This window comes from Lacerta agilis, chromosome 2, assembly GCF_009819535.1.
Source record: "Lacerta agilis isolate rLacAgi1 chromosome 2, rLacAgi1.pri, whole genome shotgun sequence".
Lineage (NCBI taxonomy): Eukaryota > Metazoa > Chordata > Lepidosauria > Squamata > Lacertidae > Lacerta > Lacerta agilis.
In genome coordinates this window covers 101,203,383-101,225,256 of record NC_046313.1, presented here as the reverse complement: position 1 = coordinate 101,225,256, position 21,874 = coordinate 101,203,383, and the positions used below count along the sequence as shown (strand labels likewise).

The 21,874-nt window shown below is 48.5% G+C and overlaps 1 protein-coding gene across 1 annotated transcript in view; it reads left to right on the top strand.

Moving 5' to 3' along the window:
- Positions 1–17,108, top strand: part of LAMB2 (laminin subunit beta 2) — a 51,529-nt gene extending 34,421 nt beyond the window's left edge. Inside the window, exons 23-33 of the mRNA XM_033141388.1 lie at positions 615–711; positions 2,802–3,174; positions 4,306–4,490; positions 6,091–6,332; positions 7,398–7,601; positions 7,847–7,991; positions 8,630–8,837; positions 10,639–10,780; positions 11,857–12,033; positions 14,094–14,253; positions 16,501–17,108. Coding sequence (XP_032997279.1) covers positions 615–711; positions 2,802–3,174; positions 4,306–4,490; positions 6,091–6,332; positions 7,398–7,601; positions 7,847–7,991; positions 8,630–8,837; positions 10,639–10,780; positions 11,857–12,033; positions 14,094–14,253; positions 16,501–16,637 — 2,070 coding nt within the window. The 3' untranslated portion in view covers positions 16,638–17,108. The remainder of the gene's footprint in view (positions 1–614; positions 712–2,801; positions 3,175–4,305; positions 4,491–6,090; positions 6,333–7,397; positions 7,602–7,846; positions 7,992–8,629; positions 8,838–10,638; positions 10,781–11,856; positions 12,034–14,093; positions 14,254–16,500) is intronic.
- The last annotated feature ends 4,766 nt before the right edge of the window (positions 17,109–21,874 follow it).

The following is a 21,874-nucleotide window of genomic DNA, read 5'->3' as shown; positions in this document are numbered from 1 at the left end:
GTTTCTACACTCCCATCGCTCCCATCCTCCATTCAGGCAAGCAAGAGGCACGAGCAGAGTTCCTGCACTGCAGGGGGTGGGCTAGATGACTCTTTGAGACCCTTCCAACGCTACAATTCAAAGATGCATTGGGGGGGCAAATGAGGGCCGGTAACAGGAGTGGCTTGGGGAGGTAGAGAGGTCTGGAGGGCCTCATTTTCACACCCCTGATCTGGGGCAAAGCTGTGTTAGAAATGAGGGGAGTGGAGAGCATAGGAACACAGGAAGCTGCCTTACCCTGAGCCAGCCCATTGGTCCATCCAGCTCAGTAGCGTCTACACTGGCTGGCAGCAGCACTGCAGGGCTTCAGACAGGGGATGTTGCCAGCCCTTCCTGGAAATGCCAGAGATTGAACCTGGGACTTTACGCCTGCTTAGCTCATACTCCACGGCCCTTCCTTAGACCCAGCTGAGAGGTAGTGTGAAGCAGTGGTTAGGGTGCCTGATTAGGATCCAGATCTTTGCTTTTGTACCCTGGCAACACCTTCTGTGTCTCATTTTTCCATGGGGCAGGGTACAAAGGGTTCGCTTTGGGGAGTTCTTGAAGTTGTAATGCAAACTGAGCCTGCCTTGTAGTTTACAGGGCAATGCCAATGTCGGCCAGGTTTCGGGGGCCGCACCTGCTCGGAATGCCAGGAGAACCACTGGGGGGAGCCCAGCCAGCAGTGTAGAGGTGAGTGCTGCGTATTCTGAAATCCCGCCGTTGCGCTGGGCCGCGCAGGGATCCTGAAAATGTCAGCTTTGTTTTTATTTCATTTAAGCGAGTTTCTGGTGTTGATGCCCGTGAAGGTGATGGTTTGGATTCCGAGAACTATGAATTAAATTATGTTTGCTCAAAGGGGTCTACCCCTATTTCACATTTCAGCCCCATTCACCTCTTCTCCCCCAAAACGACACTTCCTAAGGGTCAAGAGATGCTCCAGAATTGGGTTCCTTCTGCTTGCACAGAAGGAACTCTTGAGTCCAAGCCGTTGTTTGAGAAAGGGGAATCCCCCTACTTCATTGAGAGTCTTCTTGTAAATTACAATGCACTGGAGACTTTTGTAATACTTATTTGATCATGTACAAGGAGAGCCTACTGGAAGCAAACTGGCTCCTGAAGCAGGCAGCACAACCAATTAATCCAGCATTAGATTCTCAAAGGCTGACATTTGCATCCCAGTTTCGGCCAACTCGCCGGCTAAACATCCAGCACTTCATCTTACTCTCACTTCCTGCCCAAATTGACGTTTTTCTGCCTAGTCCACACGCTGGAGGACACGACTCACTAAAAGGCTGGGTGCCCAATCTCATAACAATATGCTTGAAAGTGCGAGGGTAATCAAGATGAGGGGGATCTTAGAAGCCAGTTATTATTTCAAGCAACAACGATTGAGATCAACTCAGCTTCTTGATTCTGTTATGAAGCCATTTGGAGTGGGTGATTGAATACTAGATAGCACTCTACTAGCACACATGGTGAAATAATAGGAACAGCATTTAAATAGGCAGAGCTAGGAGAATGTGTGATTCGGAGACCCTGGGTTCAAACTATTAAGGGATTTGTTTCTTCAGCCATGCTTTCTGGACTTAGGCACCTCCAAGAGGTGCCTGGAAAGCTGTGAGGGTGTATCCCTAGTTGGCAAAGAAGGGGGGTTGTTGGTTGGACACATGGAGCACATTGTTGTAGGAGAACTCTGCTAGAGGAAGGAGGGACACCCAGTTGTCGTGCTGGTAGCTGACATAACGGCACAAATATTGCTGTAAAGTCTTGTCAGTTTTCTCCAACTCGGCATTCATAGCAGGATGGCGGGTGGACGAAATGCACAGTTCCACTCCCAGCATCTGCATGAACTGGGCTGTGAACTGGGTACCTTTGTCGGAGACAATCCCCTGTGGTAGTCCATGCAGCTTGAAAATGTGGTCTACAAAGAGCTGGGTGGTTTCCTTGGAGGTGGGGGAGCCCTTTGTAATAAAAAAAAATTAAGGTCACACACACACACACACACACACATATATATATATATATATATATATATATATATATATATATACTGTTCATAAATGTACCAAGCAAACACGTACATAAATATATAAACCACATGTCTGAAGCAGCACAGGAAGACAGTCCTGAAACCATTTTGACTCCCAAACTGACCAAATGTTTCTATGCGAGGAGGGAGGGGGTGAGGGAACCTTCCCATTGTCTCAGGAATTAAGTGATTACCATCTCAAAGGAATGGCCAGACTACCAGGAAAGGCAATCAGATATGACATTATCAAACAACATGGCAGACAGGAGATAAACAACGCACTCAGATTTCTGTTGTAGACCGCCTTTTCTGTGATGTAGGTATGATGTATCTGGGGGGTGGTCTTGGGCTACACCCCTTCTGTGATGTAGTATGTATGATGTTTCTGGGGGGTGGTCTTGGACTCCAGGGTGGGCAATTTAAATGTCTATATAAGGGCAGGCACACCTTTGTTCGAGGTCCTCCTCCTCTCTCCTGCATGTGAGGGGAGCACCCTGTTGCAGCAGCTTTAATAAAGACCAGGCTTACTAGCTGCTTTGCTTCTCAATATTCTCTGGTTGGCCTCTGTTATTTTATCCTACCAATGGAGAACCTACAAAGGACTCTATAAGGGGTCTTGTGTACCCCATAAGGGAATAAGGGCAGATTTTGTTTTACAACACCTTTACGCGGGATGAAGCGCTTGGAAGATGCCTCGTGCGAAGGAAAAACTCTCTCTCTCTCTCCTTTATGGTGTTTTGTTTGCGGGCAGCCTGTGACTGTGACCCGCGTGGGATCGAGAAGCCGCAATGCGACCGCATCTCTGGGCACTGCTCCTGCCTCCCGGGGGTCTCGGGCGTGCGCTGCGACCAGTGCTCCCGAGGTTTTGCCGGCGAGTTCCCCGCCTGCCAGCCGTGCCACCAGTGCTTTGGAGACTGGGACCGCATTGTGCAGGATTTGGCCGCACGCACCCGCAGCCTGGCGCAGCGAGCCCGACAGCTTCAGCAGACGGGCCTCACCGGGGCGTTTGAGGGCACCTTCCGCCGACTCCAGGACAAGCTGAGTGCGGTCCAAGCCATCGTCAATGCCCGCAACGCCACCACCAGTGCAATCACCAACCTCTTGCAGAATATGGATTCGCTGCGGTGAGTGAAGGGTGGCCTTGGTACCTGTACACGTGCAGAGGAAATGGGCTTGGCTGCAGCCTAGGAGCAGTGGGTAGGCAGGGTAAGAACTGAGCTGCTGCATTCAATTTTTGTTTTTTGTTTGGCTTCGCCCAAAGAATCCCAGGTACCATAGTTTGTTTTGGGAGCTGGGTTTCTCCGTCTCCCTCTCCCCTCTCTCTACATTCTTTTATTTGCAAGTTTCTCAGATTAAAACTTCGCATTCACATATCGAACGTACAACATAGACACAAGATTCCAAAGAATCTCTAGGACTTCCCTCCTCCCCCTTGTGGGTCCTACTGTTAATCATTTCCTCCTATCACAAGAGACCAGGGCCCTGCGGGATTTGGCATCTTTCCGCAGGGCCTGCAAGACGGAGCTGTTCCACCTGGCCTTTGGGTTGGTTTCTGTTTGATACTTATGCTTCATTCTTTTATTGGTGGGCTATTTGAAAATGAGACTGCAGTTTTTAATTTTTGAATTTTGAATTTGTATTTTAATCTGTATTTTAAATTGATTGTTTTTATGTTTTTGCTGTGATTTTAATTAGTGTAAGCCGCCCTGAGCCCGGTTTTTGGCTGGGAAGGGCGGGGTATAAATAAAAATTTATTATTATATGATGATGATGATGATCCAAATCTTTTACATCTCCATTGTTTCCAAAACTCGCCATTAAACGACAAGTGCTATTCCAATCCTACTAACGATTTTAACTGTTTATACAATGGTTTTTAAGACAGGTTATAAATCTCCCCCATTCCTTATTAAAATTTTGGTCTTCCCGATTTCTGATTCTTCTGGGTCTTTAGCCATTTCGGCATAATCCATCAACTTGATCTGCCATTCTTCTCTGGTATGGGCTTTATCTTCTTCCTATCTCTGGGCCAATAACATCCGTGCAGCTGTGGCTGCGTACATAGTTTTTTTTCTGCTCCCTTGGGATTTCGGCACCTCGAATTCCTAAAAGAAAGGCTTCAGGTTTGGTTTTGTTTTTTAAAGAAAATGTTATTTATTTCATTTCTCTGAAGGGGAGCAGTGGGTGGTTCAGTCAGTCCTGAGTGGCAGTGCACCTCCCACCCTCCCGCTTCTCACTTAACGTCCTCTCACCAGGCAGGAGATTGCCCATGTCACGGAAACGCTGACCAGCCTGGAAGCATTGCTGACGGCCACCCAGGACAGGAACTTCAACGCCAACCATGCTCTAGGCACGCTGGAACGCGGCGCTCGGGCCCTGAACCTCAGCCTGGCAGACCTTGCGCGCCAGCTGGAGGCACTCAAGAATGCCAATGTGCTGGGTAAGTGCCTGTCCAATGTGACCCAAGGAACATACTCCCCCCCCCTATATTTTTACCCAGCCCTTTTGTCAAATGTAGAATTGCAGTTCTTCTCCCCCTGGCCCCACAACCTTTTGACTTGCTGCCTCTGGTCATGAGCAAGAGTGGAGGCCAGGCTTGTTCTTTCCAGTCAGGTCCTGCTCCCAAATTTCTCCTGTGCGTTTAGCTCTATGATTCTATTGCTGCTCCAGAGAAGCGGACACGGGGCAATGGATTCAAACTACAAGAAAGAAGATTCCACCTAAACAGCCATCTGTCAGGAATGCTTTGATGGTGTTTCCTGCTTGGCAGGGGGTTGGACTGGATGGCCCTTGTGGTCTCTTCCAACTCTATGATTCTAAGAGAAAGTAAATGAGGCTTCACCTGTTTTCAAACCAGAAGCTGTATTTGTAGTGGGGAAACACAAGTGCATTCCTTTCCAGTCTTCTGCATTGCCTTGTTAACTCTGCTCCCATACACCAGGCTCCTGTTTGTTTGTTTGTTTGTTTTTTCAAATCACTTTTACTGGTTTTCATGTAAATACAAGAACAACCTACAGTCGTACCTTGGTTGGCGAACGCCTTGCAAGTTGAACGTTTGGGCTCCCGAACACCACAAGCCCGGAAGCGAGTGTTCCAGTTTGCGAACGTTCTTTGGAACCCGAACATCCTGCGCGGCTTCCGATTGGCTGCAGGGGCTTCCTGCAGCCAATTGGAAGCCGTGCCTTGGTTCCCAAACATTTTGGAAGACCGACGGACAGACTTCCGGAACAGATTCCGTTCGGCTTCCAAGGTACGACTGTATTACCACAGCAACTTGTCCAGTGGTACATTAAGTTTAACATGCAGTACACAGTACACAAGCAATATGCTTACTTACAGGTGAAACTCGAAAAATTAGAATATCGTGGAATGGTTCATTTCTTTCAGTAATTCAACTTAAAAGGTGAAACTAATATATGAGATAGACTCATGACATGCAAAGCAAAATATGTCAGCTGATGAGAACCCCAAATTAACAATCTCAACTTTGGAGTTTTCATCAGCTGTATGTCATAATCATCACAATTATAACAAGCAAAGGCTTGACATATCTCACTTTGCATGTCATATTTTAAACTCCAGTAGCTGATGAAAACAATTGCTTACATAAATGGACTTTTCCACGATATTCTAATTTTTCGAGTTTCACCTGTATGCATTATCAATTCAAGTATCCTCTCCACAGAGATTCTTGAGGCTCCTGTTTGTTTGACAAGGGGGCTGTTTTGGAGCACGTTGGACCTCTATTGTGAGGGGCTTCTCAGTAGTGGCTCCCCTGTGGAACACCCTCCCGTCAAATATCAAAGACGTAAACAACTATAGGACTTTTAGAAGACACCTGAAGGCAGCTGCCCTATATAGGAAAGTTTTTAATGTTTCATGCCATTTTTATATTTCACTGGAAGCCGCCCAGAGTGGCTGGGCAACCGAGTCAGATGGCCGACATACAAATTTTTATTATGGGGGTTTCCCATAGGTCTAGCAGAAGAAATGCCCAGCAAGGTCCTGTTCTTTAATCCCACCCCCACTTCCCCCTGCAGGTGCCTATGACAGCGTCCGCCAGTCCTTTGTCCAATCGCGGGAAGCTGAGCACCGGGCCAACGCTTCCACGGTGGGTTTCTCCAGCCCCGTCGGCCAATCGGCCGCATCCCGGCGACGCACGGAGCACCTGATGGCAGCCCGGAGAGACGCTTTCAATCGGCAGAATGCAGCCAACCGGCGAGCCCTGACCGATCTGTCGACACGCGTCCGAGGGCTGAGCCTGCATCAGATCAATGAGAAGGTGAGTGGGGAAGCTGGGAAGGAAATCACGAAAAAGTAAAGTGCATGAGAGCCAGAGATGGGGAACCAGAGGCCTCCCAAATACTGCCAGACTTCCAGGTCTCATCGACTCCGGCCAGGTGGGACTAGTGACACGGTGGGTTACAGTCTCCCCACACCCCTGAGGTAACCAGTCAAGTCTTGGTTGAGGGGAAAGGCTAGCTCACGAACTTTTCAGACTGCGCTGCTAAGTTTCTGCTTAATGTTCTGTTGGTATTTTACTGTGAAATGTTATTCTGTGGTACTTCGATGTGCACGTCTTCTCTGTGAACCGCACGGAGCAAAGGCGAGGAACCTTTTCCCGCCTCTTGAGGGCCACATTCTCTTCTGGGCAAGCACCTGAAGGCCACATGCCAGTGGTTGGGCAGAACCAGAGGCGAAAGTGGCCGGAGCGAGGAAGGCATTTTGACAGCAGGCGAGTGTCAGGGACTGGTTGGATGCAGAGGAATGGTGAGGGGGGAACCGGCTGGGGAACCCCCAAGGGAAGAAGACTCAGAGCCCAGGGACTGGTGGTGAGATGACAATGAGTGGTCAGAGGGAGGAGACTGGGAGGAGGTTTTCAGAAGCTGAAGAGGTAACAGGGTTCAGCGAGTGGAGGGAGTCTGTGGCAGAGAGAAGTCCAGAACCAGAGGCAGAAGTGGGAGCAGGACTGTGGGATGAGGGAGGCGGAGAGGAGTCTGGCTGGTGAAGAGGCACGGGTACCTCTCCTTCCTGCTGCGACAAGCTCCCCTAAACTCCTGGTCTCCCAGTACCAGGAGAGGCATGAAGAGGGTGGAGGATAAATCAGCATCACATAGCCACACAAGCGCAGTCTCAGATTGCTTGGGGGGAACCCTGGAGGACTTAGGCAGCTGTGGGGAGGCAGGGCCCTTCATCTGCTCCATAGGGGCAAGACCTACTGAAGAAGAGCTGCTGCGCTCATTGGGCCACACACTCCTGTATCAATCCTGTTTTGTTTTTAAACTTATTTCATGTGATTTACTGCTGGCGAGTCTCTTCATGCTTCCTCCAGCGCTCTCTCCTCTAGGTGTGCGGAGCTCCAGGGGACGCCCCCTGCTCCAGCAGCCCCTGCGGAGGGGCTGGTTGCCGTGACGAAGACGGCAGGCGCCACTGCGGGGGCCTCAACTGCAACGGGGCTGTGGCCACGGCCGACAACGCGCTGGATCGAGCCCGCCACGCCGAAGGGGAGCTTCGCCGCGCTGTGGCTGACGTGGACGTCCTGCTGCGTCAGGTAAGCCATCAGAGGGGGAAACCGCAGAGCTCAGTGTTACAGGCAAGGTAACCCATGAGAGCCTTTCTGTTTTGCACATATTTTGTTTCATCGGAAAGACCAGCAGCAGGAAGGCCTGGACGTGGTTCTCAAGGCAGCAAACAGAGTTAGCTCTGGCTTTATTCCTGGAACGCAATGCTCCCTGCATCCCTAGGCCTCTGCTTCCCCCTTCTGGCTGACTAGGGGACCTGGTGTGTCCTTTGCAGGTGGCCGAGGCAAAGGCAAGGGCAGGTGAGGCAAAGCAGAGGGCACAGGCCGCGCTGGACAACGCCAATGCCACCAAAGCCCGGCTGGAGCGCTCCAACAAGGAACTGCGGGACCTCATCCAGCAAATCAAGGGGTTCCTGAATCGTAAGTGCAGGATATCAGGCTGCCCCCTACGCCAGTCCCTTATTTTATTTTGTTCGATGCCTATCTCAGAAAGGCAGCTCATGTAACATACGTGCCATTTAAGCCCTCCAATAAAATGCCACTTTTAAATGGCTTCCCCCCACCCAAATAATTCTGGGAAGCTATAGTTTGTTAAGGCTTCTGAGAGCCACGATTCACCCTCACAGAGCAACAATTCCTAAAGTGGTTGGACAGTCAATCCCTCCTCACAAGGAGTTCTCGCAAAGAATAAACACACAAATGGGGGGGGGGGAATTAAAAATCGGAACACGATCTTAACGTCGTGAAAAATAAAATAAAAGCCAATTACATTCATGTTCCTGCCAAAAAGGGAAAGGCAAATTTCCACCCAAAAAAAGTTAAGAATGCCACAGCACCTCCTTATACAAGTCCCAGGCAGGGTCGTGGGGGAAAGCAGGTGGTCATATTTACCCCTTGATGGTTCCAGCAGTGTGTGTGTGTGTGTGTGTGTGTGTGTCAGTCAGTGTCAGGGGGTATTCAGTAAGGGGATGAAAAAAGGCAGGGCAGAGCGGAAATTTGTGAGAAGCAGGAGCCTGTTGTCCGTCTGTAGCGCTGACTGACTCCCATCCCTCACACAGTTGATAGTGCCGACCCTGACAGCATTGCTCTGGTGGCCTCCCGTGTGCTGGAACTCTCCATCCCAGCGTCCCCCGCACAGATCCACCACCTCGCTGAGGAGATCAAGGAGCGCGTCAGCAGCCTGGCCAACGTGGACGCCATCTTGGACCAAACGGCGGGAGACGTGCGTGTGGCGGGGCAGCTGCTGCAAGACGCACGGCGCGCCAAGTGAGTGTGCGAGGGCCGGAGAGGGCGTGTGATGGAGGCTGCTCCCCCTTAGTCATCCTCCCTTCATGAGCAGCAACTAGTTATTCAGCAAAGGGAAAGGAAGTTGGGGGAGCGTAGGAGTTTGTGGTGCGGGACCAGCACCCTGTCAGGAGTCTCCACAGCTGCTGTTAAAACCTGAACTGGTAAAGGTAAAGGGACCCCTGACCGTAAGGTGCAGTCGCGGACGACTCTGGGGTTGCGGCGCTCATCTCGCTTTATTGGCCAAGGGAGCCGGCGTACAGCTTCCAGGTCATGTGGCCAGCATGACTAAGCCACTTCTGGCAAACCAGAGCAGCGCACGGAAACGCCATTTACCTTCCCACCGGAGCGGTCCCTATTTATCTACTTGCACTTTGACGTGCTTTCAAACTGCTAAGTGGGCGGGAGCAGGGACCTTCTGATTGGCAAGCCCTAGGCTCTGTGGTTTAACCCACAGCGCCACCCGCGTCCCTGAACTGATGGTGGGCTTATTATTAGGTCTGAACATGGGTTCAAATCCCCCCCCCCTCCATGAAGCTCACCATTGGGCCTTGGGCTGAGAGAAAATAACCTCCTTTGTTAGGTGTATTGCGAAGGTAAATGAGGAGTATTGTGAAGCACTGTGCATGTCAGATACTGGTAGAAACATGACTGTAGGGTGATGGGAGGCCCTTCTACAGTACTGCCCTTTCGTGTGGCTGTGTTACAGGAGCTGAGCAGAGTACAAGGGTGGGCCAGTCCCTGTTTGGGCTTGTTTGCCATCTAGGCTCAAATACAGGAATGGTTTAGATGCAAGGAGGGCCCAACATTCACTGATGTGGGGAAACATGGAGGCAGCTGTACAATTAGCCATTCAAAAGCGGCGTAGTACAAAACAAATTAACTATGCAGAGCTAAAAACCGAACAGCAGGTCGATGTGGCAGAACTGACCAGAAAGCTCGTAAACCAAGAAGACCAAAACTTGTGGCCACCACTTGTGGCCAGTGTGGTGTAGTGGTTAAGAGCGGTAGACTCGTAATCTGGTGAACCGGGTTCGTGTCTCCGCTCCTCCACCTGCAGCTGCTGGGTGACCTTGGGCTAGTCACACTTCTCTGAAGTCTTTCAGCCCCACTCAGCTCACAGAGTGTTTGTTGTGGGGGAGGAAGGGAAAGGAGAATGTTAGCCGCTTTGAGACTCCTTCGGGTAGTGATAAAGCGGGATATCAAATCCAAACTCTTCTTTAATAAAGAACGGGAAAAATTTACAATTTACTTCTGTAAGCAGATGAAAACATTAGCAGGGTTGTAATAACACTTGTAATGTAGAAATTACTATGGACAAAATGGAGAGACGTAAAATTTGGATGATGAAATAATATGCATTTGAAAAGGTTGATAATAGGACCCATGGAGGGTAAGGTGGGAAGTCTTGGGATATGCAGAAATCTCTAAATATGGGTATGTATTTGGCAACGGTATAATTCTACACTTGTAAAATAAAAATAAAAAAATTATTTCAAAGATAAAAAATAAAAACCAAACAGTGGGGAACACAAATGGTCAGCATGAAAACGTTCAAGGAGAAGCTAAGTCAACCAGATTTGTTTTCAGGGCTCTGTTTCATCCAGAGAGAGGGCTTGGCACAGATCTTAGAGGAGGGGAGGGAAGTAAACTACACCTGGCAAATGGCTGCCCATAAATCTTTTACTCCCATGGATTTGTCATCCTGGCCATCGCAGCAGTGGGGACGCTAGTGCACATAGGCTCTGGGCTCACACTTGCCACACGTCCTTTCCGTCTCCAGCGCTCGAGCAGAGAGCGTAAAGACTGCAGCCGAAGCAGTGAAGAAGGCTCTGGACGACGCCAAACGGGCTCAAAGCGCCGCCGAGAAAGCCATCCGCAACGCAGCCAGCGACATCTACAACACCGAGAATGTCGTTAATAGGGTAAGCCCTGTTGCTGTGCGCAGCCCTGCCCTGAAAGTGTACCATAATCAAACATTGAGAAGGACTTGGGACGTAATTAGCGGCCCTTATACCCAGTCAGACCCTGGACAGTTTTAGTATCAAGCTCTGCCATCTCACTGCCCACCCCTCATTCTGGATCGCTTATGAGCCAAGTTGAAAAGCACAGGTCCCTATAGTGACCTACTTCCTACTTCTCTCCATTTGGAGAACTGCCCTTTTAATTCTTACTCTTTGCTTCCTGCAACTTAACCAATTCCTGATCCACAAGAGGACCTCTCCTCTTATTCCTTGACTGCCACGCTTACTCAGGAGTCTTTGGTGAGGTACTTTGCCGAAAGCTTTTGGAAAAACGCAAGTCCAAAGAAGCAAGGCGAGTAGCACCCTGGATAGCTCCAAGAAGCAACAAGGCTGAGTGCTTATCTACACTTCCACTGGTCTAGAAAGCATGGGTCTGAGTGCTTTTTCCACCCACTTTTTCTAGGCATGGAACCAAGCAGTTTTGCCTTTGCCCCACTACACCCCCCACCCCGGAAAACCTGCTCTTTAGTGCTAAATCTGAACAAATAGCAATCCGCAAAAACACACACACCAGTTGTTTGTTCCAATCCAGTGCTAACAATTGAGTTGCCTTGGGGGGAAGCAGAGGCGCAAATGGAGATGTGGTCGAACCCTCAGCCTTAATTAGGCCTACAGCATCCTTGGAGCAGTAAGCCCCACCCCCAAGTAATGGAGCTTTTACTTTTAAAGGGGAGGTGTCAATTTAATGAGTTGATACAGGGGAGGCCACGGTTCTGTTACGGCCTATGAGCTGGAGCCCCCCCCCCCCCCCGGTGCCTCAAAATGGCATTGGCATTGAGGGCACCTCTGGCAGTAGAACTTCCAAAGATGGAGGGGCACCAGAGGCTGGTCCAAGATGCCCTCTAAATCCCCTGAGTTGTAACATCACCTCGGTGAGGTCGGTGCTCCTGTGTAGGCTGGGGAAAACCCTCCCACAATGGTGAGGTGCAGCAGACCTTCCTGGTTATTCTCCACCTTCCCACCTTGCCTCCCTTCAGATCCAGCAGCAGACCGCAAGCGCCGAAGGTCAGCTGGCTGAAGCCATGGAGCGCGTGGGTCACCTCGACAAGCAGGTGGATGCGCTCAAGATGAAACGGGCCAACAACAGCCTGGCGGCCACACGAGCTGAAGAAACAGCCAGCGCTGCCAGGGACCGAGCTGGCGAAGCCGAACAGGTACATGAGGCTGGGCTTGAGGAGGTCCAGGAGTCTGGCAAAGACAGATAAGTAGCTGTCTCTTGGGTTAAGATTGAGAGGACAGTTGAAGGAAGGAGCCTTGCTGCATTGTGTACACACAGGGTGTGATTGGGTGGCTGCCTACACAGCAGTATAAGTTTGAGTTTCATTTTATTTTTATTTTGGAAGGTTTTTTACCATGTTTCGTCACACAAGCTCCAGGCAGCTTGCAGTGAATAACGCAAAACAAGTATTTCTGGTGCAAATCAGTACTTTGAAATGCTTTACGTTCTTTAGCTGGTACTTCGTGTATCCTCTTCGCCTTATAATTTTGGTGACGCTGCTGCCCACTCCATTTGCTTTTTCATTCATTTGGCTCCAGGAATTCAGCCTTGCCAGTTTCATCCTAATGTCTTATAGGTTATTAGAAACTACCAAGTGCGCCAACTAACTCCCGTTGCTATAATACTGAGCTACAGCGCACAACTGAAATGTGTTTCCTCCAATGAGCTCATCCTCACCCGCGGAATATCTTCTCCCCGCTTCACCTAACAGGGTTGTTAGGAGGGATAGCTAAGGCTGAGAGATGGTGACTGGCTGTCAGTTTCTCTGGGTGTTTGTGATTCCTGCTAAATTACTCAAAGGGTGAAATTGACTGACAAAAAACAAATGAAGATGGCGTGGGAGATGCTCCTTCACCCAAATGCTCTGCCAACCACCATGGCCAAGAGGCAGCTGTGCCTTAAGAGGGACTTCAGCCCACTTTTCGAGACTGCAGACATGTTACATAAAACAGGTGGAAAATAATCCTTACCTGTCAGAAAAGCATCAGAGGAGATTTTGCTGATGTTTCTCCCGTCGCTTCTATCTTTTGGTATATTGGCAGTTTGTTTATTTTGATTGTTAAGATATCAATTAAAATATTATTATTATTTTTAAACAAGAAGAATAGAAAATAAACAGTGGGATTCAGCTCACCAGTCCCACCAACAGGAGCCCTACACAAGGCTTGTGCAACAGGGTTCCAACCCCCCCCCCACGCCCCTCTAATAGGCTTTTGGGGGCGGGTGCTCGGAGAGCCCCTGGAACAGCCTGTGGGGCGGGGGGGGGATCTTTCCATCTGACAAGCTGAAATGCTTGCCCTGATGGGACGATCACCTTAGTGCAACATTGATTGCCTCCCAAGGTTGTGTGGCTAGGTACCCACTGAAGCCTCTGGCAGATAGACAGAGATAGCCTCCTGCCTTCGTTCAGCCACCAGCCCCTGCCAGTTTCACCTCTCCATGCGTTCCTTTGGAATCAGGAAGTTGGGAGGCACTTAAAAGGCCAACGCCAAAGTCCGAGAACTAGGGCTCACCATCCCTCAATTCCTATTTCAGATCCATCCATGCATCCTAGCCCCGTAATGTGCCACAAGCAGAGGCATGGGACCTCGAGAGAAAATAGCTGCTGCTGATTCCAGGAATTACAATGAAAACAATTGGGGGGGGGGAGAGAGAGCATGTCACCCTGTTTCTTACAGTGGTCAACCAGATGCCATAAACAGGAGCTGAGGGCACAACTCTCGGGAGATAGTGAAAAGCAACAACTCCACCATCACTGGCCGCTCTCATCTATGATGGCATTCCTTCCTGGCCTCATTTACAGGATTTTAGCATTCTTTAGGATTTTTGTCCCCTTGCGCCCTAATACACATTGATGTTGCTGTTGAATGAATGAATGAATGAATGAATGAAAATTGGGCTCAGCAAGATGATTGGCGTGAACAAAAGTAATCCACTAAGTCGGGGATTAGCCTGTCCAGATATTGTTTGAACTCCAATACCCTATTAGCCCCAGTGAGCATGGCCAACGGTCAGGGGTGGTGGGGGTTGTAGTCTGACAACATCTGGAGGGCCACACAGATTCCCCCCACCCCTGCACTAAAGTCAATCCAGAGGAGGCCCATTTCCTGCCATCTTCCTTGCAACGCTCCAGAGATGGTGGGAAGCATAACGCTGCTGCACCGAGGCCTGCAGTTCCTGCTCACTGCTTGCACCTTATTTCCTGCTGCATCTCAGTTGCTGGACGGGACACTGGGTGACCAGTACCGCACCATGAAGGACCTAGTGGAACGCAAGGCCCAGCACGTGGTCCGGGCCCGGCAGAAAGCAGAGCGCCTACGGGACGAGGCCAAGGGCCTGCTGCGCGATGCTCATGACAAGCTGCAGCGGCTGAGCGGTAAGTGCCTAGGAGAAGGGGGAAAATATATTCTCTGGGGTGGGGTGTGACATTTCTGCCCCCCCCAATAAACTGGGTTTCACACAATTCTGTGCCTTCTGGACTCTCAGTAAACTGTGCACATTAAATAATAATAATAATAATAATAATAATAATAATGATGATGATGATTATGATGTGACAAAACATCAAACATTTAAAGCTTCCCTAAACAGGGCTGCCTTCAGATGTTTTCTAAAAGTCAGATAGTTATTTATTTCCTTGACATTTGATGGCAGGGCGTCCCACAGGGCGGGCACCGCTACCAAGAATGCCCTCTGCCTGGTTCCCTGTAGCTTTGCTTCTCGCAGTGAGGGAACTGCCAGAAAGCCCTCAGAGCTGGACCTGAGTGTCCGGGCAGAACGGTGGGGGTGGAGACGCTCCTTCAGGTATACTGGGCCAAGGCCACATGAACTTGTTGCATTTGGTTTGTATGCCACTTACACAATCCAGATTTCCAAAGATTCTCTCCAGCCACCATCACACACAAATAGATGGAGGTGGTGGAACCAGGGAAAGGAAGACCATAAATTTTGAGAGTAGGCAGGAGAAGGACAGGGAGCTTCATGAGATGCCGAAACTGCTCTTTGATTGTGGGAAGCCCTGCCCACCCCTGCCTTTCAGTGTCTTCAGTTTGCTTATTTACTTATTTTATGTATGCATAAATTTCCATACTGCTAAACCAAGAAGGGGGCGGAGAGATCTTCTCAAAGCAGTGTGCATAAAATCAAAATTAAAAACCTTTAAAAAAAAGCTCGGAATAACATAAAACCGAGTCACGTGGCAGGGTAAGTTTAGGTAAATTAAAATGTTCTAAACCAGAATCTGAAAACTAAACACTGAAGCTGCCTGCCTAATATACAGAGAATTCCACAATACAAGTGGAATTTCATTAGGCTGCCCACGCGTTTCCATTTCCATGTCTCTTGTTGTGTTGTGGAAGATAAAACCTTAAAGAGCCATTTCCGTTTAGAAAGCTGATAAATCCCGCAAAGATCCCATTTAGTGTGACACAGGACACACTTGGGTAGAAAACCTGCGAACAGGCAGAATGCGGCAAGCCCTGGATGTTGCAGGAGAGAGGAGATATGGGAAAGCAGGAAGCAGAGGGGGACTGCTGAGGAAGAACAGGAGTCTAGACCAGAGGTCTCCAAACTGTGGCCCGCGGGACTCATTTATCTGGCCCTCGGCAACCTCCGCCGCCCACTCTTACTGACGAAGCGCGGCGCAGCTGCCCACTTCTGGGTCGGAGGAGCACCGGAAATAGCTTGTGCGCATGCACAAGCATTTTTTCCGGTGCACAGCCGGGTCGGAGGAGGCCCATGCACATGCGCACAAGCTATTTCGGTGCTCCTCTGACCCAGAAGTGTGCCGGAAATAGTGTGTGTACACACGTTCCCCTGCCCGCCACACAATCGGCACTGGAGACACCAGCCCAAGGCACGGTTAAGTTTGCTGACCCCTGGTCTAGACTCTTGTGGTAAGCAGGGCCCTTCCCATAGAAATAAGATACAGTATTAGGAAGGGGAGGGCAGAGCTGTGGGCAATCTCCATGTCAGACTCAAGCATCTTGTGCAGGATTCAGCATCCTGGGAATCTCAGCACTGCAAGGGGACTTGGAATTGTTGCTTTTCTCTTCCTAAAACAGTAGCATGTACCCTGCCCTAGCTCATGCTACTTTCTTGACAAATGCCATCCTCCGGCAAAGCCAGGCAGCTTGCCCGGGATCTATAGATCACTGCAGCCAAGCCTCAGACCCAGCACACACACTCCGCATTCCACCCTCTCCATGGCTCTCTGGGCACTTTTGAGTTTCCAGTGGGGAGGCTGACACAAACATTCTCAATGGAGGGGTTGGCGGGGAATCCTCTTGCCCAAAGGGGCACATGCCTCTACTGCGTCTACATGCCTCTACTAATTGTATCGCCCTCTCTGCATAAAGGGTTTCCACTTGCGCAACAGAACTTTCTCTACCCTTCCCTCCCAAATCTGTTCTGGGGTTCTGGAGAGGATTTGGTGTGGGGGGGAGGGGGCACACAAGGAGAGGCTGGCTGTGACCTCCTTGTCTGGAACTGCGACAGGGACACCAACGTGGAACTGTCCCTTCAGAGGCAGGTATCAGGGAGGGGACGGTTTTAGCAGCCCATCTTTTCCTTAACTTTTCTCCGTTTTGTTGCTGCAATTCTCCTCCTCCCCGTCCCTATTCAGCGCTGGAAGAAACGTATGAAGAAAACGAGAGGCTGCTGCAAGAGAAAGCGGCCCAACTGGACGGGCTTGAGGCCAAGATGAGGGTCATCTTGGGAGACATCAATCAGCAGATCCAAATCTACAACACCTGCCAGTGATGTGCTGTGGTGTGTTCTCTCTCTCTCTCTCTCTCTCCCTTACCCACTCCCATTTTGTAAGTCCTATTCACTGCCCCCAGTCATGTGTTTGAATAAGTCCTGGCTACCCCTGCCTAGACCTAGCTTAGTGCCAGGAGCACCGCTTCCTATGGCTGTCCCTTGCCACCATTGCTTGACTCTCACACCAGCCTTTGGGGAAGCACACCACTGCGTGCATCAAGGCCTTCTTAGGAAAATCCCTTCCCTGCCAACGTCCAGCACGTAAGGAAGCACTTAAGATGCCATAGCGGAATATTCCCGTTCTGATTTTCTGCTGGTCTCTTGCTCAGAGCGATAACGGGACAGAGGAGGGGTTGCCTAAAAGGAAGGTCAGGTGAGGCAGCTCCATCGCCATGCCTGTGTGTGATCTGCCCCAACCAAGGTGGCTTACACCTGTGTGTGAATAAAGGCCCAAAGGCTATTGCTCTCCGTGCCATGCTGTCTTATTTATTTCTCTGCTCAAATCCTGGCTTGCCTTTCCTAACTCACCCCAGAGTGTGTCTACACTTCTGTTTTGAACTGTAGCTGGTCCCTGGTGAAACTGATTTAGCATGATGTGAAATGGTGCTGGAGGAGACTCTTGAGAGTCCCATGGACTGCAAGATCAAACCTATCCATTCTCAAAGAAATCAGCCCTGAGTGCTCACTAGAAGGACAGATCCTGAAGTTGAGGCTCCAGTACTTTGGCCAGCTCATGAGAAGAGAAGACTCCCTGGAAAAGACCCTGATGTTGGGAAAGATGGAGGGCACAAGGAGAAGGGGACGACAGAGGATGAGATGGTTGGACAGTGTTCTCGAAGCTACTAACATGAGTTTGGCCAAACTGCGAGAGGCAGTGAAGGATAGGCGTGCCTGGCGTGCTCTGGTCCATGGGGTCACAAAGAGTCGGACACGACTGAACGACTGAACAACAACAACAACGAAATGTATATAGCAGGGATGGGGAACCTGGGTAAGGAACGTGTGGCCTTGGACTTCTAACACCCAGCATTTACTGTGGGTTGTAGTTCATTCGCATCTGAAGGGCTATAGGTCACACGTGCACACTAGAACTTTGCTGCAGCAATAATAATAATAATAATAATAATAATAATAATAATAATAATTTTATTTATACCCTGCCCATCTGGCTGGGCCTCCCCAGCCACTCTGGGCGGCTTCCAATACAATATTAAAATACAATAATTCATCAGATATTAAAAGCTTCCCTAAACACTCACTAAAAATGCTGCCTGTTTACAAAAAAACAAACAAACACAGAATCATAGAGATGGAGGGAACCTCAAAGGGAACCTAATTCAATACGCTGCTGATGCACAAAATCCACTACTACAACACCCTTGGGATATGTGGCCGGCCAATGTGGTGTTTTGAGTGATGGTGTTCATAATACTTCAACTGTAATTTCATAATAGATTCCATGTGTTCATTACATTGACCCTCACATTGAAGGGCATGGAGAAGAAGCCTGCCTGAACAGGAGCTTCATGTGTACATTGGGGCTTTGCAAAAAGCAACAACTCCTCCTTTGAAAAAAGGAAGTGGTACTGCAAGACATTGCCAACCATTACCATCCCATGCTGGCGTTAATAGGCCCTAATTCAGCTGCTTACCCATCTGCTGCTGGATGTACAAAGGCATAGTATGTCTCACGCAACAGTTCTGGTGCTCAGGTATTTAAATGTGAAGTTGTTGTTCATCACAGCTCTTCATATCTCATGCCAAGGAGAAACTAGGAATCTTTTGAGCTGCTGACTTAACACGGGTCAGGTGACACGGTACAGAAGAAGAAAAATATTGAACACCCATCCAGATTAGGAGCCACAGAACATCAGTTGTCCAGCCCAACAGAAAAAGCAGTGGAGTAGCCACAGAGTACAGAGAATGTGGCTGTCAATTCCTTTCCCTTTGTAGGCACTGGATCCATTCGGATGTGAACCAATTTAGTGGCAACGTTGTGCCTCACTCGAAGCAACACAATTTAATAATTTAAAAAGAATAGGAATGCTGTCACAGTCACAGATAGGATATATACCTAGTATGCGTTGGCAGGCTGTCAGTAGTGTTGCTGTGGTGTCGGGCAAGTTATCACCAGTTAATAATAAAATAGTGCTTATGAGGGTAGTAATTAGCCCCAACCAGCATGGTCAGGGATGATGATGGGTGATGTAGTTCAATATCTGGAGAACACCATGTTGACTATCCCTGGGCCTCCAATATTCGAGGTAAAACAGTCTCAAGTCTCCCATGGCATTTTTGGCAGGTTTTCGGTCTCTGTGTCACTTCTCGGGTTTCTTCACTGTTGACGGGGCATTGGTGCTAATGGTACAGTACCAGCTCATTTCAATCCTGTTGCCATAGTGCTAATGGCACATAATACCAGGACTGTCAGTGATTGGCATCTATTTGGTTGCCATGGCAGCACCGTGGTTGCTATGGTACCGATCTAGGTGTTAGCATCCTAGCTATTTTGCAACTGTCTTAAGAATGTAGAGACTGTTGTGATAGAAGCAGATGCAAGATTGCTAAACATGGACTAGTTCTGTCTATAACCACCATCGGCTAATCTGTTGATCCCACAATCATGGTGATTTATAAAAGTAGGGCTTTTTTCACGCAAGTTATTAGGTAAACAGGAAAATGTGTACAGAAGGTGGTTTTCGTTTTACTGAGTAGCCAGTAACACAATTATCCTTAGACAAGACATTCTCTGAACATTTTGCTAAACTTTCCTCCTTTTCTTTTCTGAACAGGATGCAGTGAGCACACAGGCCTAGAATCAGTTTTTGCACCTTGCCAATTTAAAATGTACTAGATACTATGCCTTGTTTGGAACCAAGAAAGTTCACAATGCCTGGAAGAATTCCGCATACAATGAAATAATTGGTGGAAGCAAAATGGGGCAGTGGGAGTAGAATTGACAGTGCAAAATGTGTGTATGTGAGGGGAAACTTGTTTTTCAAATATTGCTTAGAGAGAAAACCATTTATGAAGCCCAAAACTTTAGTCCATCTGCTGTGTATTATATACCAACATTTCCTTCCTCTCACCTGCTGTCAGGTACTATATCATAATTGGCCATCTCTCTTTTTTGGTAATGTTTCTGACCACCATCGACAAATTGGCCTTTCAGCAATAATGTATGTGGCTACATGAAGATGTATGTACCCATTTAACTTCACACAAGGTAGATGAGGTGCAAATCCACGAGTAACTATAATAATTTTAACATGATGCAAACTACATAGGAAAACAATATTATTAGTGACAACTACAGGTGACTCTCAACTTATCCCCAGGTTACATTCCAAGGATAATGCATAAAGCCAAATTCACATATAGTCAAAACACACTAGGTTCAATTGCAGGTGGGATTGCCATAGTCTTATTTTCATGGACACCCATCCCCTTCACCACCTATTATTATTATTATTAGTAGTAGTAGTAGTAGTAGTATTAGCCAAGTGCATAAAGCTGAGTGTGTGCAGGTTAAATGTGTGCAAGTTGCAAGTTACCTGTACAGAGAAAAATATGCAAAAGCTAGTACAGTCTAAAATGGTACATATGCTCAAATAGGCTTACAGGCTATGTTTATTACCTCAGCGAAAGTTTGTTTTTATTTCCAGCAAATAGGAAAAGGCTGAAATATAGGGGAAATAATAATTATCCAAAGTGACTACTACAGCTTCCTATCAATACACAACTACTGTATTGCTTAGTAATTGGGTGCATCAGATAGTGCAATGAGGATGAATTCTGACAACAAACTACTTTCCAGATATAAAGCTTCCCTGACACGTTATGAGTTGGGTCCACATGACACCCAAGTTCAGTGCTATCTTGTAATGGGGTTCACACAGCCCACCCTCACTGCTTACCAGCCCTCCACATTAGCCTCCCATGCACAAAAACATCCTGCCTTTTATCAAGGGAAGAAGTGGGAACTGGCATTTGCTAGAGACAAGAGAGGCCTGCTTCTAGGCTTTATCTTCAAGTGGAAATAAAGCTGCTTATCTCTGTTAACGTGTAAATCCTTGTCATCCAGGAACAGAAGTAAAGTACATGGTAGGTAGGTAGGTAGGTAAGCAGGCCCTAGCGCTATACCCAGGTAGGGTAACCAAATCCAAAAGAGGGCAAAGCCCCTGCACCTGCTACATTTTCATCCATTTTTTTCTACCTAGCCTTATTTTGTTAGAAATTAAGCTTTCGCCGATAACATCAAAATATATCTGCAAATCTCGAGACTATTTTGCACGGGTTGCATGTTAATGCCCTTTTAAGTAATGTCACCCACATAAATTTTGTTCATGATGAAAGCACACACTGCACACCATCTGAAAATAGATAATTGTAAATACACATGCATTTCCACACCATCTTCTGTGCATAGAATAAAATTGGGATGCATGTATCTGCAAGGAACCGTATTAGTCTTAATAGGCAAACTGGTGGGGTAGTGAAAAGCATTACTAGAGATCCAACTGATTATTATTCAGGGTCTGTAAGCAGGCAAAATATGCAAACTGTGTTTCAATACTTAGTACATCAAAGGGAAGCGCCCTGTCAGTAGATAGGGCAAAACCTTGGGATCTGTTTTATTCACAAGCAATTTCTTTTTTTCATTTTGCACCGTTTGGGGACATACTAGCAAACCTGTAAATGCCCCCCCCCCGAGCCATTAGACAAAAAGGGGGCACCGGGGTGGTTATAGCCCTAAATATCAACACTGGCAGGATGCAAAAAAACCGGTTCCAGGTCTGTTCCTCTGACTGCGTCCGGGCTAAAAAAACCCGACCAAAACAAGGGGGGAGGGAGGGATGCAGCGAAGTTTTGCTTTTATGTCAGCCTTGCTGTTTACTAAGCCAACTGAGGGAAAACTCGTCTTAAAGCAGGAAGAAAAACAAAACCCTTACAAATCGCTGAAATTAGAAAGCAAGGGGTGAAATATTAAATTAGACGTGAAACACGACTGCAGCTTCGGAAACAACGGGGTTTGTTGCGTACGCCCACGCTTCACCCCGAGACTAGCCACCCCAGACCTCGCCAAGCAGCGCAAGACGGCCCGCCGTTGCTACCCGGTCTACTTATAGCCCGGTTGCCATGGGCGCGTCCTGTGACGCCACGAGAACTGGGGCAGATTCCTCCGCGCGCTCCCCACCCACCAGAGCGCGCGTGCGTGCGCGGAGAGAACGTTTTCC